The sequence below is a fragment of the Taudactylus pleione genome, unplaced genomic scaffold (genome assembly GCF_031769625.1).
Source record: "Taudactylus pleione unplaced genomic scaffold, aTauple2 ptg000154l, whole genome shotgun sequence".
Lineage (NCBI taxonomy): Eukaryota > Metazoa > Chordata > Amphibia > Anura > Myobatrachidae > Taudactylus > Taudactylus pleione.
Genome location: NW_028284556.1, coordinates 34,999,895 through 35,015,422, shown reverse-complemented (window position 1 = coordinate 35,015,422; position 15,528 = coordinate 34,999,895). Strand labels below are relative to the sequence as shown.

At 39.8% G+C, this 15,528-nt stretch overlaps 1 protein-coding gene across 6 annotated transcripts in view; it reads right to left on the bottom strand.

The window, feature by feature from the left end:
* Window positions 1-15,528, bottom strand: part of LTBP1 (latent transforming growth factor beta binding protein 1) — a 514,666-nt gene that overhangs the window by 96,289 nt on the left and 402,849 nt on the right. For all 6 annotated transcript variants that reach the window (XM_088474432.1, XM_088474435.1, XM_088474434.1 and 3 more), the window contains 7 exons: window positions 14,694-14,867; window positions 14,180-14,202; window positions 13,786-13,882; window positions 8,158-8,256; window positions 6,832-6,957; window positions 3,669-3,794; window positions 1,625-1,747 (listed from right to left, as the gene is read on the bottom strand). In XM_088474432.1, coding sequence (XP_088330558.1) covers window positions 1,625-1,747; window positions 3,669-3,794; window positions 6,832-6,957; window positions 8,158-8,256; window positions 13,786-13,882; window positions 14,180-14,202; window positions 14,694-14,867 — 768 coding nt within the window. The remainder of the gene's footprint in view (window positions 1-1,624; window positions 1,748-3,668; window positions 3,795-6,831; window positions 6,958-8,157; window positions 8,257-13,785; window positions 13,883-14,179; window positions 14,203-14,693; window positions 14,868-15,528) is intronic.

Here is a 15,528-nt window from a genome sequence, read left to right as displayed (position 1 = left end):
CAGGAGCTGCTTATGCTTCCTATCCACAGTGCTCTGCAAATAAGATGCATCTGAAGGTAACATGTCACACAAAAAGATGCTTGGTGCTACTGGGTCATGCCACAGCATGGCAAAACCAGAAGGGCTGTTTAACGCGCAAGGAGGCTAGAAGTGTGTGGACACATTTGTACCCCTTTGAGTTTCATATGAAACTATTAATAATTTATTAGTCATTTATGTTTATTTCTATGGAAGATTTATGTTAAGGGGAACAACTGACTTCATTACTATTTAGGTATAGGGGGGAAAACAAATATAAAATATATTAAAGAAACTTCGAGGTTTCCCTTTAAATGAAAATACTAAATATAATCTAAGCATTTTTTAAATACTAAAAGTCTCTCAAAAGAAACAAAAAGAATTGTGCACAGTCTATTTTGTATTATTTTTATCCGTTTGACCCTAACCTCCCCCCGGGGGTGCCTAACCCTAACCCCCCCTTCCCCTAGTCTAACCCTAACCTCCCAGCGGGGTGCCTAACCCTAAGTCCCCCCAGGGAGCCCCTAACCTAACTCTCCCTCACCGCACGGCTGTCCGCGCCCGGCTTACCTTTGATTGGTAAGCCGGGTGTCGGGCTCCCGGCGTAGGTCTAATGATAGGCGTCGGGATTTCAACGCCTGTCATTTGTACCTTGCCGGGATTAGCCAGTCGGGAAGTCGGCGGTCGGCATTGCGACTGCCGGCTTCCTGACTGCATCCCATTGATATGGCGCCACAAGTGTTCTGCAGTACCTTACAAAGTTATGTATAAACTAAACCCCACTCACCTAATGTACTGACACTTTATCATTGATTTTGTTATTTTATTTTGATACAGTGTGTTACATTTTAAAATGTATAAATGGACTTTAAAGCACAATAATATATATTTCCATAAAGCCTGAAAATGTTACAGTATTTGATATTTATCTGCAGAATTCTGACAGTGTTAGATGTAGATCTATGAATGGTAAATAAGCAGTGAAACATGAAATGAGGAGTTCAGTCACTGTGACATTTGCCAATTGGGAGATCACAAGAATGTGACATAGAAATTCATCTGTTTCCAACAAGTCTTTTCAAGAATATAGTCATCACAAAGCCAGAAGAACCTGTATTTCAAATGGTAAATTCAACTCATCTTCAACACCTGGCATATACTAATGTAACACGGATCAATGGAAGACCAAATGACCAAGGTTTGTTCTTCATAGGCATACATAACAATGGCAGGCATAAAATGGACCATAATGGAAAATGGAGTAAAACTGGAATAGTCACACTTTTCAAAAACAATCTTACAGGCTTTGCTCCTGTATCATAAACTTCAAGCTGAAATCTGATAAGCCAAAATGTAAGGAGAAATTTAGGAGTCAAAATATTCCATTACATATATCAGAAATAATAGATACAGCTGCCCTAACCTAATATGCAGTATGGGTTATTTTATTGTGTGGTTCTTTATTTACAAAAAATATATATCTGTTGTCCTGACTGTACAAAGAGATTGTAGATACATATAGCAACAGTGCTACCAAAAAGTACATGTATAACACAATTAAAACTAGAGGAAGAAACAATGAATACTTTATACACTTCCTGCTTACCTTCACATTGACCTGATCTGCCCATCCGGAAGCCAATGTCACAGTATTTGCAATGAAAGGAGCCGGCTGTGTTAATGCAGTGCCCACCCTGACACACATCTAGTCTCAGGCACTCATCCACATCTAAAGGTGAACAAAACAACATTATACATAGGATACACGTGATTTCTCAGATAGAGTGATACACTAACTATAAAGCTACTTTTACTTCTAGTGCATCATCTAAAAATAAGATCTAGAAAATGTAAGGAAATATTGACTATTGTATAACAAATTGCTCCTTTGAATGGGCTGTCTCCTTTAACCTCTGCAAGGACTGGAAATGGCATTAGAAAGTACAGACAGACAGAAATAACAAAACAAAATAATAGTGGGAATACATAGTAATACATGTTCATGTAGAGATGGGCACACTTACACTCTGAATGAGAGCATGCATGAAATAGAGATTTACATGATATGATTACATGATGAGGTCACGTTGTATTAGACTTAAAGGGCTCAATCCAGTTAGGTGCGAGTTGCCAGATGCGAGCGGCGAGTTGCCATTTTCTCTGCAAATTCCCATAGCTAATTAATTTTGTAATTCAATTAGCAACTCGCACTGAACCAGGCAGAGTAAGCTCACATTTCTCCATTCGCACCTCACTGAGGGTGAGAGATAGTAGGGAAAATCTTTATTTGAAGGTTAAAATGTCAGGACACCATGCAGAACAACTTGGCCCTCCCCCAATCCCCAATGACTAATTAGGCAATTGGAAGTTTCCAATTATCTTAATTAGTCCAATAATAACATATCATTTTTGGGGTGTAGAAAAATGGCCTAAAAAAAGTAAAAAGTTACCCTAAAAATCTGAAAACTATTTAATTGCTTTATGCACCCCAAATTCAAATATTTAAGTATTTATTTATTTTCTTTTATATTATAAACAAAAATTTAAGTCACCTCAATGTACCACAAATGCAGCTGTTTTCCTACTTTATTTTTCATTTCTGGATATTTTTTGGATGAAAGTTAAACGAAAAGAGTTTGCTTTTTATAACGGTTTTAGTTTTTTTTTTTTTTTTAAATGTACAAATCGGCCATTTAACACTGTTAGAATACTTCCAGTACTTTCCTTATGCCCACTAACAGCCTTCTGTATGATTCTGCAATCAAATTGTCATATTTTTGGAGTCCAGGATGGTCTCCCCACTTTTTCATGCACTTCTCTCACATCGCATTTGACTGACAATTTGCAAACCCCCACTGCGAGTACAGCGAATAGAATGATTTGGAGAATTCTCGGGTGCGCACATTTGTGCAAAGTCTGAGAGTTTCATGAAACAAACTCGTAAATCACACCCAATTGGATTGACCCCAAAGAGCGTTTTGCTGCATATAAAATGCATTTTTCATATGAACAGTCAATCGTATCTTGTGCTTATAACCACCTCTTAGGATTGAAAAGGTGGGTCGCGAGAAGGAGCGGGTACACACCTGTATGGTGCAAAGTACAATATGGCTTTGATGGCACATATGTGACCTATGAAGACTGGGAAATAGATGCTCACAACTTCATATAATATAGCAGCCAGGCTAATGAATAGTGCTGGAAGGTCATTACCATTATTGTGTCTTATTGCACCACCCCAACCGCACAGACACAGATATTCCTCCTGGTAGCTACATTATATATGCATCTGCATACAGGTCTACTGTACCCCAGCCACAGACACATGAGCACTTACTATACAGTATTCTGCATATGCTGGCTTACCCATTGCTTCCCCATACCACCCCTCCAGACATCAGAAGTGTAACCAGATATGCATAGGAATGCATTCATACTCATTTTTGATACACATGACACAGTCCAGAAATACAGAATTTACAATAATAAATATACACACTATGCCCCACTTTACATGAGACGCATAATCTGCATGTAGTAAAAATGCATATTATCACACTTACTGACATTTTTTTAAATTAAGTAACCAAACCCATTATATGGGGACTCCTTCCTTTCACATCTGTCATCTCTCAGTCAATATTACTTACCGACACAGTTTTCTCCTTGTTCATTGGCCATATATCCTGCTGGACAAATACACAGGAAACTTCCATCTGTATTTTCACAACGGCCACGTGAGCAGAGATTGCGATCCTGAGCACATTCATTGATATCTATTGAAAGTTGTATTGATATTCATTAAATACAGTACATTAATCAATATTTTAAAAACTTTAAACAAAAAACAGACTTGATGGAATTTTTCAATTTTTATTATTCAGATTTTGAAAAAGCAATTAAATTTCTAATATTTTATTACATATATCATAGGCAAATGCCTGGTGGGGGGCTTCCAGTTGCCTGGAAATCCCCTCCCTAGCCCATACCATAATGACCACAATATAAATAGAATATATTCCTAAAATTGCGTGTTTTTAAGATCCCCTCAGTATCACAAATTAAATAATTAGCACCACCTATTGATCTTTTAAAATGTGTCAGCCAGTAATGAATATACCTGTGCACCAACTAGGAGATCTGGTAAACATGCACTGTTAAGGGTGCACTGATATAGACCATCTGTAGCAGGGGTAGCCAACCCTGGTCCTCAAGAGCTACCAACAGTGCATGTTTTCCAGGTCTTCTCACAGAATCACAAGTGTAATAATTAACTCCACCTGTTGATCATTTCAAATGTATTTCTAAGTAATGAATACACCTGTGCACCAGCTAGGTGGTCTGGAAAACGTGAACTGTTAGTAGCTCTCGAGGACCGAGGTTGGCTACCCCTGATCTATAGGGTCAATTACTAATACTGTATATTAATCACTATCCAATGCATAAGGAGACCAATCTTTACATATATGTCCAGGGCAGTGCAAGGTTCTTTTGCTGCTCGCCTAGATTCCCAAACATGCTCAAGTGATCTGGAATGGAGCCCACATTTGAAATAAAATCATTCATCTCAGGCAGGATGGTCCTACTTTCACATATAATGTCATACTGTGATCTCTGGTCCTCTACATGTCAGAATTATTACATACATTATACGTCGTGGACTGGTCACACTTGCTTTAAAATCAAGCATTTGGAAACCCCCCCTCTGGAAATCCTGCAGTTGCCCCTGTATATCCATGTTTTTAAAACAAAATCCCCAAAAATCAATTGTGTCTCATTTCCTGAAACTGTCTCAGATTTATTTTTATTTGACCAACTGCACAGTATAAATTAACTTCACAGTACCACTTATTCTGTTGCTGGAAGTAATTATTATGTTAGAATGTATTTGTTGGTGTTTACCCTTTTTCCACATGTGATTTAAGGGACTATATATTAAACCCCTGGACAGCCCTAACTCTGTGAAAAACAGCATTATGGCATTATCAAGGTCTACTACCAGTGGAAGCTATCATTGAGTGCCACCAGTAGAAGTTATTATTGAGTACCACCAGCGGAAGCTATCATTGAGTACCATCAGCGGAAGCTATCATTGATTACCAGCAATGGAAGCTATCATTGAGTACCACTAGCTGAAGCTATCATTGAGTACCACCAGTGGAAGCTATCATTGATTACCACCAGTGGAAGCTATTGACTACCACCAGAAGATATCATTGAGTACCACCAGCGTCAGCTATCATTGAGTACCACCAGCGGAAGCTATCATTGAGTACCACCGGCAGAAGCTATCATTGAGAACTATCAGTGGTAGCCATGTCCTGTCATAGCTTTACCATGCTTTGTATGGGAAAGGTAACTATTGGATATTAACAAAGCCAGTGGCGGTGCAAGTACTGAACCTGTCCTCCGATCACTATCTCCATCCTAAGAAGAATGATAAAGCATAAAATTATTTTTTATTGCCAAAATATATTTTATCTTTTTTACAAATGTTTTCATTAATATTCATCACTCAGCTGTCCAAACAAGGTTTTAGTGATAAATTGGCCCATAAAAGATTTCCTATTGCTGATATGAGTGGTGATAGAAAATCTTTATTATTTGACCTATTTGATAAATAGGCCCCTATAGATTTACTGGGTGAGACATTTGAAATATACTTGTGATAAGTGTATTTTGAAAATGTTTACTTATTATCTTAGATAAAAGCTTTCTAAACAATCTAAGTTTGCTATACTTTACAATATAAATCTTTCAACACCAATTTTATGAAAAGATAAAGATCAATATGTTCTGTTTTTAGCAATGGTCGTGATGTGGATGGGAGGAAGGTGGGTGCAGCTGCTTATTTATCCATTTGGTGGGCTTCCTGGGTTCTCCAGGCTTAATATTATGTGCTATATCATGCACACCTTGGGCCGAATTCAATTCAATGCAAATTGAATAGCGCCAGGAAGGAGCTCCCGGAGATATTCAATTCAGAGCGCTGTTTTGTCGGGGAAAGCCCGTAATCGCACCCCTTGCATCTTAAACATGGTGTTTAGTCGCGAGAACGGGCATTCTCTGACTAAACTGCTTGACGCGATGCGGTTTACGCGGCGCTAAGGGCAGAAAACAGCATTGCGCCTGTAGTTTTGTCGGATTTCTACTTGCATCCCCAGGGGGGTGCGAGAAGAAATCCTTTAGACGCCCAAACAGCGCAGGGTATTGAATAGCTGCGGGAACTCCCTCCCGCGGCTATTCAGCTTCGCAATGAATTGAATTCGGCCCCATGAGAGCAAAGGGGAACAATAATGAAACAATATTTTGGTTTATATTTTATTTTATTTTTTTGTCCAAGTAGCTATTAATGAATGACCATCACAATAGTAGGAGGTCAAGACGCCTTACATTTGTTTCTGCTAAATCAGTGGTTCCCAAACTGTGCGCCGTGGCACCCTGGAGTGCCTCGGAACACTTGCAGGGGTGCCTCAGGTTGGAGATGCAGCACCAAATCATATATTATATGGTCAATGTAATGTAAATATGTGGACAAACAGAAGCGCAAACCTGTGAACCACCACATATGAGAACCTAAGGATGACAGGTAAGCACAATTTACTTCACTTTACTACATTTTTTCTGAATTTTTCAACAACAAACTTTTTGCTTAGGGGCGCCGTGAAAACAATGCTGATACTCTAGGGCGCCGTGATTCAAAAAAGTTCGGGAACCACTGTGCGAAATAATTATACATTTGACATTGAGTTGACTTATGCAGAGAGCATTCACTTTTCATTTAAGAATGTAGTCAATGCAAGAGGGCCTTACCCACACATTTGGTCTGGTTGTCATTCCGCTTGTAGCCTTCATGGCAGATACACAGGTATCCAATAGGTAGGTTGACGCAGGACCCTTGTCCACAGATATCAGGATCCACTATACATTCATTGACTTCTAATGAATTGAACAACCAAGAAAGGACAAAAACAGCCTATTATTCACAATACTTTTTTATGTCTCCTCCCTTTAGTGATGATAGCTCCATAATGCTCGTGAATCCAGTTTGCAAATCAGCTGAAAGAAATTAATTCTACAGTCTACTATTAGACCACAGTGACATGTATTCCAGCATTAGACCTTCACCCATCTGCCGCCACCTTAATATAAGCATTTTTTGCAAACCCAAACAAAATGTTCTGTATGTTCGTTTTTCAACATAGTGTCCTGTTAAATGTAGTTTTTAATAGATAGATGCCTACAAACAATTAGGGATTGCGCTATTATTACATAAACCTGGGCAATCTAAAACACTGAATGAGTTACAGTACATATGTCTTTTTTTTTTTTTTATAAAACCCCAACAGCACCTGCTAACATGAAGGAGGATGCTTCTCCTAGTCAGTAATACAGTACACTGGGAGTGTGGCCCTTGGCTATAATGTCACTGCCAAGGGCCACAATCAAACTGTAAAGAGCATAAGATGCTGTTCCGGTACTTCTTACCTAAAAATGCAAGAAGTACCAGGGTGGTGTCTAATGCCCCAAAGGTGGCTCAATTCCAACTGAGAATGAACCTGCTTGGGGGATAATGAGCATAGAAGCACAGAGCTGCCATTTTGTTCAATATATTTATCTGCACCTTCTTAGGCTACAGTGCAGCCAAACAGGAACAAAAAAGGTGTTCAGAGATCTGAAAAAGGTTAATATACCCATTCAGTGTTTTGAATGGATGTCAGGAATACTTTACATGAGGATCATAGGCATTGGTGCCTCATTTCTGACAATATGTTTCCTCTTCCCAGAGAAGGTCTGCTGTCCTGCAGCATACTGTACAGGTCCAGTTACAAGAGTAGTGGCATCTATCCTTGCATCAGGAATGGTTTGGCTTTCACATTATAAGCAGTGTACAAGAAGAAGTGTTTTTACAGTAGGTTCAGCTGTAACCACTCCAACTCAATAGAAGCATGAGCAAAATATACTGATAAGCTGTAATAGTCTACATGCATTTCCCAATAGATGACAATGTCACTCCTATATTACATATCTTTAGTTGTTACTTGGTAAAAACATTTCTTTAGGCACAGATTGAAACATTTCACTATGGATATGATAAATGATGGGATTTGGTAAATATAATGCTTAGTCATCACTTACCTGTAACTTGAGTTGGAGCAATTCCTTGGCTTGCACTTGACTTTGAGACATCTGGGGCTATTTCCACAGGAACAGGTGGGGATGATTTTTCAACAACAACTGTAATGCCAAAAAGAAACATTTCTGTAAACCCAGCGTCTATGTTGGCATTTCAAAAGAGCGCTGGAGGATTGCCTGGGTTTGTCAACACTCATTCCACAATGGTGATGTGCAATATATAAGTACTGATGTGGAAAACATGTGCCCTTCAACACTAGCACCATAAATGCCTGTACTGGTTAGAAAAATAAGAAGTAATGCTGATTCTACTTATGATGAACACTCAGGCACACAGCAGGCATCATTCCCAGATTTCTATGGTAGGGAGATGTATCAAACCTTCTAAGGAGTACTGGTAGATAAGTTTTCCATGGAAAACAAGCAGCTTCTACCTATCAGTTTATACAATGTATTTAATAAATGATAGCTACTGCAGAAGCTTATTAGTTGCTATGGGCAACTTCTCAGCATATTGTCTTTAGAAGACTTGATATATCTCCCCTTCTGTCTGGATCAATATGATAGGGGCTATGATACAAACAATGTGAGGTCCTCAAATCTATCTTAGGGTCTGGCTATGCCAGTGAACAAACAGTATATCTGCTATAAAATAGAGTGTTCAAGCTTCTATGCTCTTACCTTAATCTCATGTTATACTATTATTTTTAATATGATTCATTTTAAGAAATCTGATAAACCCTGTATAACCAGTGTATGGTTTATGTCAGATTGGCATGATTTCTAAGTGATAATGGTTGAGCGTGTGAAAGTATTATGTGGGGAACTGATCAAAATGTAACAAAATCAGTCACCTATCTAAATAAATGAGCTAGATAATGGTCCGCGCTACAGGAGTATACTTCTAAATCTAGTTGCTACACACAATCAAAGAGGTATTCCGACCTCATAAGCAATACGATAGACAAGAGGAGGTGTGAGCGCTCTGAGTCTAGAAATGTGGGTAGGGTAGTTTTGATTAATTACACAAATCTAGCTAATGGGTGTATATGGGAATCTAAATAAGAGAGGGAGGAGGGGGGGAAGGGAAAAGTATAGGGAATGTGGAATACAAGTCCTGGTGTGAACCACCGGGAATACTGTGGGTAGGGTGTTCACTTGGAAACAGTTCAGTCAATAAATGATCTTAAGACACCGGGTCGGCAATAACTTGTGGCACTATGTTCTTATAGGGTCGTCAGCTGATTCTTTAAATAACAGTTAATGGTGCAAAAAAAGAAATGAAGATCTCCCTTTGTCCACTGGTATATGGTTCGGTGTCCCAGCTCTCATCCTCAATGTGTCCCATATGCAAAAAGAGGAGACCCGAGCATCAGGTGCAGGTAGGCAAGAATGGTGTAAAGTATGTGGTGAGTACTTACCCAGATCCTGCCGAAAGCCCGCTGGTTCACCTGCAGTCTTTGCTCGATGGTCCAATTAGTATGGGTGTGGGAGAGGTAGTCCGGTAAACCATATAAACACTATTACATGGACTCAAGGGGAGATTAAAAATGTGTTTTATTGCCTGTCCACATGCAAGTAGTGCTCCTGGTGGTACAGGTAACGAAGGGTTAAACGTAAAGCAAAAGGGGAAACTACAATCTTAATATGAAAGTTCAGGGTAAAAAGGTAGGTCGCTGTAATGTCCCCAACGTCCCCTGTAGGGACTTTTTCAAGGGTAGGTGGTCTGGGGGGCAAGGTGACAGGCTTTAAATACCTTTGATGAAGCTCCGTATGTGGTGTACTCCTGTTATTTCCGGGTTCGCGCTCTCCACTGCGCGCCGGTTATGTGACAGGGGTAAGTCTGGTCACATGTATAGCCTGCTAACTGCGCATGCTCCATGTGTTGAGAGCAGACAGTGCGCCTCCTATGGTAATACTGGGAATGTTCCATTGTTCTCCCCTATGTGTATGGGGCTACATTGGTCTCCTCTGTCCCTCTCCTGTAGGCGGCCATTTTGGGTGAGATTCTACACAATGGAAGCCTTATGTAAAAAGACGTGTTCATATTAAGGGAACACTATGCACTGGCAGAATGATCGTAGTAATGTAAATGTTAAGCCCATCTGTAAGGATCTCACTTACACTAGCTTAACAGTCTTTAGTAAGAGCGCTGAGTGTAGGCAAAGGTGTTCTGCTTTGTGTCACTCAATATGGTCCTCCGATTGGTCCCAGCATCCTAAACAGGGGTGATTGGATCATAATAGGTACAAATGTATAAACCTACTCTTAATCTTATGGGGTCAACTTAAGAAAGTATGACACAAGATAATGGTACTACCCTTTTTTAAATGTGTTGGTCCTTAATTAATAGTAGTTGAGACCATATGTGATATGATAACGACAGCATGATGTTAATGCAGGTATAACGTGCATAATATGCATATTGTGTCGCCACGTAACATGAATGACCTAATACGGTGTAAAATATATTTCATCACTAACTATACGGGAGCAACATTTAAAGTGAAAAATATTCTAAAAAAGCACTGGGGTTTCCGAGTAGGTTTATACATTTGTACCTATTATGATCCAATCACCCCTGTTTAGGATGCTGGGACCAATCGGAGGACCATATTGAGTGACACAAAGCAGAACACCTTTGCCTACACTCAGCGCTCTTACTAAAGACTGTTAAGCTAGTGTAAGTGAGATCCTTACAGATTGGCTTAACATTTACATTACTACGATCATTCTGCCAGTGCATAGTGTTCCCTTAATAGGAACACGTCTTTTTACATAAGGCTTCCATTGTGTAGAATCTCACCTAAAATGGCCGCCTACAGGAGAGGGACAGAGGAGACCAATGTAGCCCCATACACATAGGCGAGAACAACGGAACATTCCCAGTATTACCATAGGAGGCGCACTGTCTGCTCTCAACACATGGAACATGCGCAGTTAGCAGGCTATACATGTGACCAGACTTACCCCTGTCACATGACCGGCGCGCAGTGGAGAGCGCGAACCCGGAAATAACAGGAGTACACCACATACGGAGCTTCATCAAAGGTATTTAAAGCCTGTCACCTTGCCCCCCAGACCACCTACCCTTGAAAAAGTCCCTACAGGGGACGAAACGCGTTGGGAACATTACAGCAACCTACCTTTTTACCCTGAACTTTCATATTAAGATTGTAGTTTCCCCTGTTGCTTTACGTTTAACCCTTCGTTACCTATACCACCAGGAGCACTACTTGCATGTGGACAGGCAATAAAACACATTTTTAATCTCCCCTTGAGTCCATGTAATAGTGTTTATATGGTTTACCGGACTACCTCTCCGACACCCATACTAATTGGACCGTCGAGCAAAGACTGCAGGTGAACCAGCGGGCTTTCGGCAGGATCTGGGTAAGTACTCACCACATACTTTACACCATTCTTGCCTACCTGCACCTGATGCTCGGGTCTCCTCTTTTTGCATAAGGGACACGTTGAGGATGAGAGCTGGGACACCGAACCATATACCAGTGGACAAAGGGAGATCTTCATTTCTTTTTTTGCACCATTAACTGTTATTTAAAGAATCAGCTGACGACCCTATGAGAACATACGACCACAAGTTATTGCCGACCCGGTGTCTTAAGATCATTTATTGACTGAACTGTTTCCAAGTGAACACCCTACCCACAGTATTCACGGTGGTTCACACCAGGACTTGTATTCCACATTCCCTATACTTTTCCCTTCCCCCCCTCCTCCCTCTCCTATTTAGATTCCCATATACACCCATTAGCTAGATTTGTGTCATTAATCAAAACTACCCTACCCACATTTCTAGACTCAGAGTGCTCACACCTCCTCTTGTCTATCGTACCTATCTAAATAACACTTGCTCAAAAATAACCGAAGTGCATGTTCAATATATTGATGGAGCATTAATTAGTTCCCATTCTAACTGATTAATATCCATCCACAGTTCAGGTAATTTTGAAAAAAAAACCTAATTAACTCCATAGAAAGAACAGTTCAATAATAGATAACAGATAAGATACAGGTGTGTCCTGCTACATCTTTGCCAATCGTGATACAAACATGCGCACGCATCGTGCCATGCGATTACCCACAGCAGCATACGCTACACTGTGCTAAGGAGCGCACTGCGATCGCACCATGCATTTCTATGGCGGCACAAGTGCAAACGCAGTGTGCATATCCGCTCGCGGGCACATGCCTGGCGCCATGCGTGACACGATTTACTGCATACGCAGCAAAGATGTAGCAGGACACATCTGTGTAATATAGTCAGAATGTGAGCTAATTCTGGCCCAATCTGAATATATAAACATCTAAGTTTTATAACTAGTCTCTATTTTTTATTCTTCCCCTAGGACCACATGTTTTTAGTAGTTAGAGGGAGAGATTTTATAAAACAAAAACAATTTCCACCAAAATGGCATAAGATTTGCACATTAAAGCCTCAAACAACTGACCTACAGGTATATACGATACAATAAAAATCAATTAATCCAAAAGTTCCCATACTCCACCATTACAGCCAAGACCGTCTTATCAGAATTGTAGACTCTAGGCAAAACAGTGCACTGGGGCCCCTATGATCGGACACCCACTGGCCCCTCATCCCCATTAATAAAATCAGACCCCAGATTGGACACCCACTAATTCCTTCATTAATAAAATCATACCCCACAACAGGTACCCACTGCCCCTTCTTACCAATTAATAAAATCAGACCCCAGATCAGACGTCCAAATGCCACACCACTAATTAATAAAAGCAGATCCCAGATTTCACAATCCACCCCAACCCCCACACAAATGAAAAAAAAAATCAGACACCAAATAAAAAATAATAATAATCATAACTTGCCATTCACTGTCTGGCTGCAGGCTGGGAGGCAGGTAGAGAAAGCTGCCTGGCCCCTCCAATGGTGTATAATCCACATTCAGAGTGGCTGGGGAGCAGATTTCTCTTCCTCCCTCTCAGCAGGCTGCCCTATGCACAGATTACAATCAGACAAGCCAGGCAGCATTCTCTACCTGTCTCCTAAGAAGCCCTGGAGAAACCAGCCCAGAAGGCAGATGCCTCCCTCCTTCCCCTGGCACAGCCTCCCCTGCTTGAAGGCCCCTAAAATTGTGGGGCCCTGTTGAGTTGCCCAATGTGCCCATACATTAAGACAGTACTGATTAAGGTCCACATTTTAGGGATATCCAAGCTTAAAACAGATGACTTTGTTAGTACTGTACCTCAGTCAATTTGATTTAACCACCTGGACTCAAGCATGGCTATCCTTAAAACCTGGACTGTAATGGCGAGGTTTGGGAACCTCTGAATTTATTAATCTAACCAAACAGTCCACACCCACTTACAAGCACAGTCATCAACTGACAAGTATCATGTGCCTCATCCATTCAACCTGCCCATCAAAACACTGGATCTGCCAATGCTGGCTGCATAGTATGATGCCCTATTACAGATCCAAACCAGAGGTTAGCGTTGTTTATAGAAAGGTTGAATAAGTGTTTTCTGTAAATAGCTTAATATTTCCTCTACAAGAGTACTAGTTAAATATGTGTTGTAATCTTTTCAATACTAATAAGTCGGAAGTTTATAACAGATCATTTTTACCTGGATACTGAGAATCTAGATTTATTGTTGAGATTCCAGGCGATAGTTGAGGCTGACCCCGCTCCACTTGATGTTTCTCTTCACCTGTTACAAGGTCCTGAAACAAGTATGATTGGAGACATTAACAATAAAAGTTACACAGAGGATTATTGATATTGTCAATAAATGGTGAGACTCTGCTTTATATCCTGATGATAAGATCAGCTGAAAACTAGTACATCTGTCTGCCTTTGTAAAAACAGACAGAGATATATGAGAAAAAAAGCAGCTATAACCTTTTAACAGTTTTAATATCATACTAATGAATTCAAAAACATCCCTACAGAGAATAAAAAGAGAAATGTATACATTTTACTGAAATAGATAACATACTGTATCTGTATGAAGTCTTTACCTGATCTGAAGTTCTAGATGCATCTGTAACAGAAAAAAGGGTAAAGAAAAGTTAATAATATACACTCTCCATGCAACAATAACAAAAATACAAATGACTTGAATCAACAAATAAGAAACACTTTGGGTATTAAGAAATTTAAGAAAGCAAACAAATATCATATCTAAACACGACAGGTTCAAGCATTTTACATTCTCAAGGAATCTACATAAAGTTACAGGAAATGTAGCCTATAAAAATGTACATATTGCCACATTGTTGTTATATTACATCAGTTATTCATCAGTGTAATTCAATGGATCAGCTTTTGGCTTCTTGGAATTTAAAAGGGAAGAAAGAAATGTTTACATATAGTATATAGTATCTATACATTCTATATATCACAAAGGGAGATTATAATTCCACACGCATTTTATTAAAATGTTAAATAACTACTGAATACTACGATAAAACAGCATTACCAGACTAAGAAGTAATCCTACATTTGTCCAAATCCCATCACTTCCATTCATACCTGGATCATTTCTTTGTGATACTGATAGGGCTTCAATGGGTTCTTCTTTTGTTATCAGCGGCTGCAGTGTTGTTCTGATTGGTGGTTGCACAGTGTAGGTCCTAGGAGGAGATAGCTTCCGAAGTACTGGGACTGTATAGCCCATTCCACCAGGACATATTTCCTTGAAAGCAGCTTTCATAAGAATAAAGAGAAAGAACATCTAATAACTCAAACTTTATGTGGCTGGATGTAATAATCTTTATTATACAATGATTGGACCGGTGCTCCTTTGTAAACTGCTGCAATGAACTACACAAAAACACCAATCACTATACTCACAGTCCCTATGCAATATACTTATAGGTGTATGAGAACGCACAATGACTTAGCTAGATCTGACTTGTGGTAGTACCCATGATCATAGCATGGAGTAATGCCATAAACCGCTACATACTGTATTCATTGTAGAAAACTATTGAGGACACTTCTTTCATTACTTATTATTATTTATTGATGGATAGATGTGTGTATCTGTTAAGCATTTGAAACCGAAAAACAATTGCTGGTAACCTTGAATTCAATCGCAGAGTCAGCTATTAGATCTTCTGTGAAGTCTCTTTACAGCATTTGTTCCAAAAACTGGAATTGAAGACATCTGGGCAGTGAAACTGTGCCTGAAAAGCAGCAACACGTGCGGCTATTTGCTAAAATGTACAGCACATCCCTGAAAAGCAGCAACACGTGCGGCTATTTGCTAAAATGTACAGCACATCCCTGAAAAGCAGCAACACGTGCGGCTATTTGCTAAAATGTACAGCACATCCCTGAAAAGCAGCAACACGTGCGGCTATTT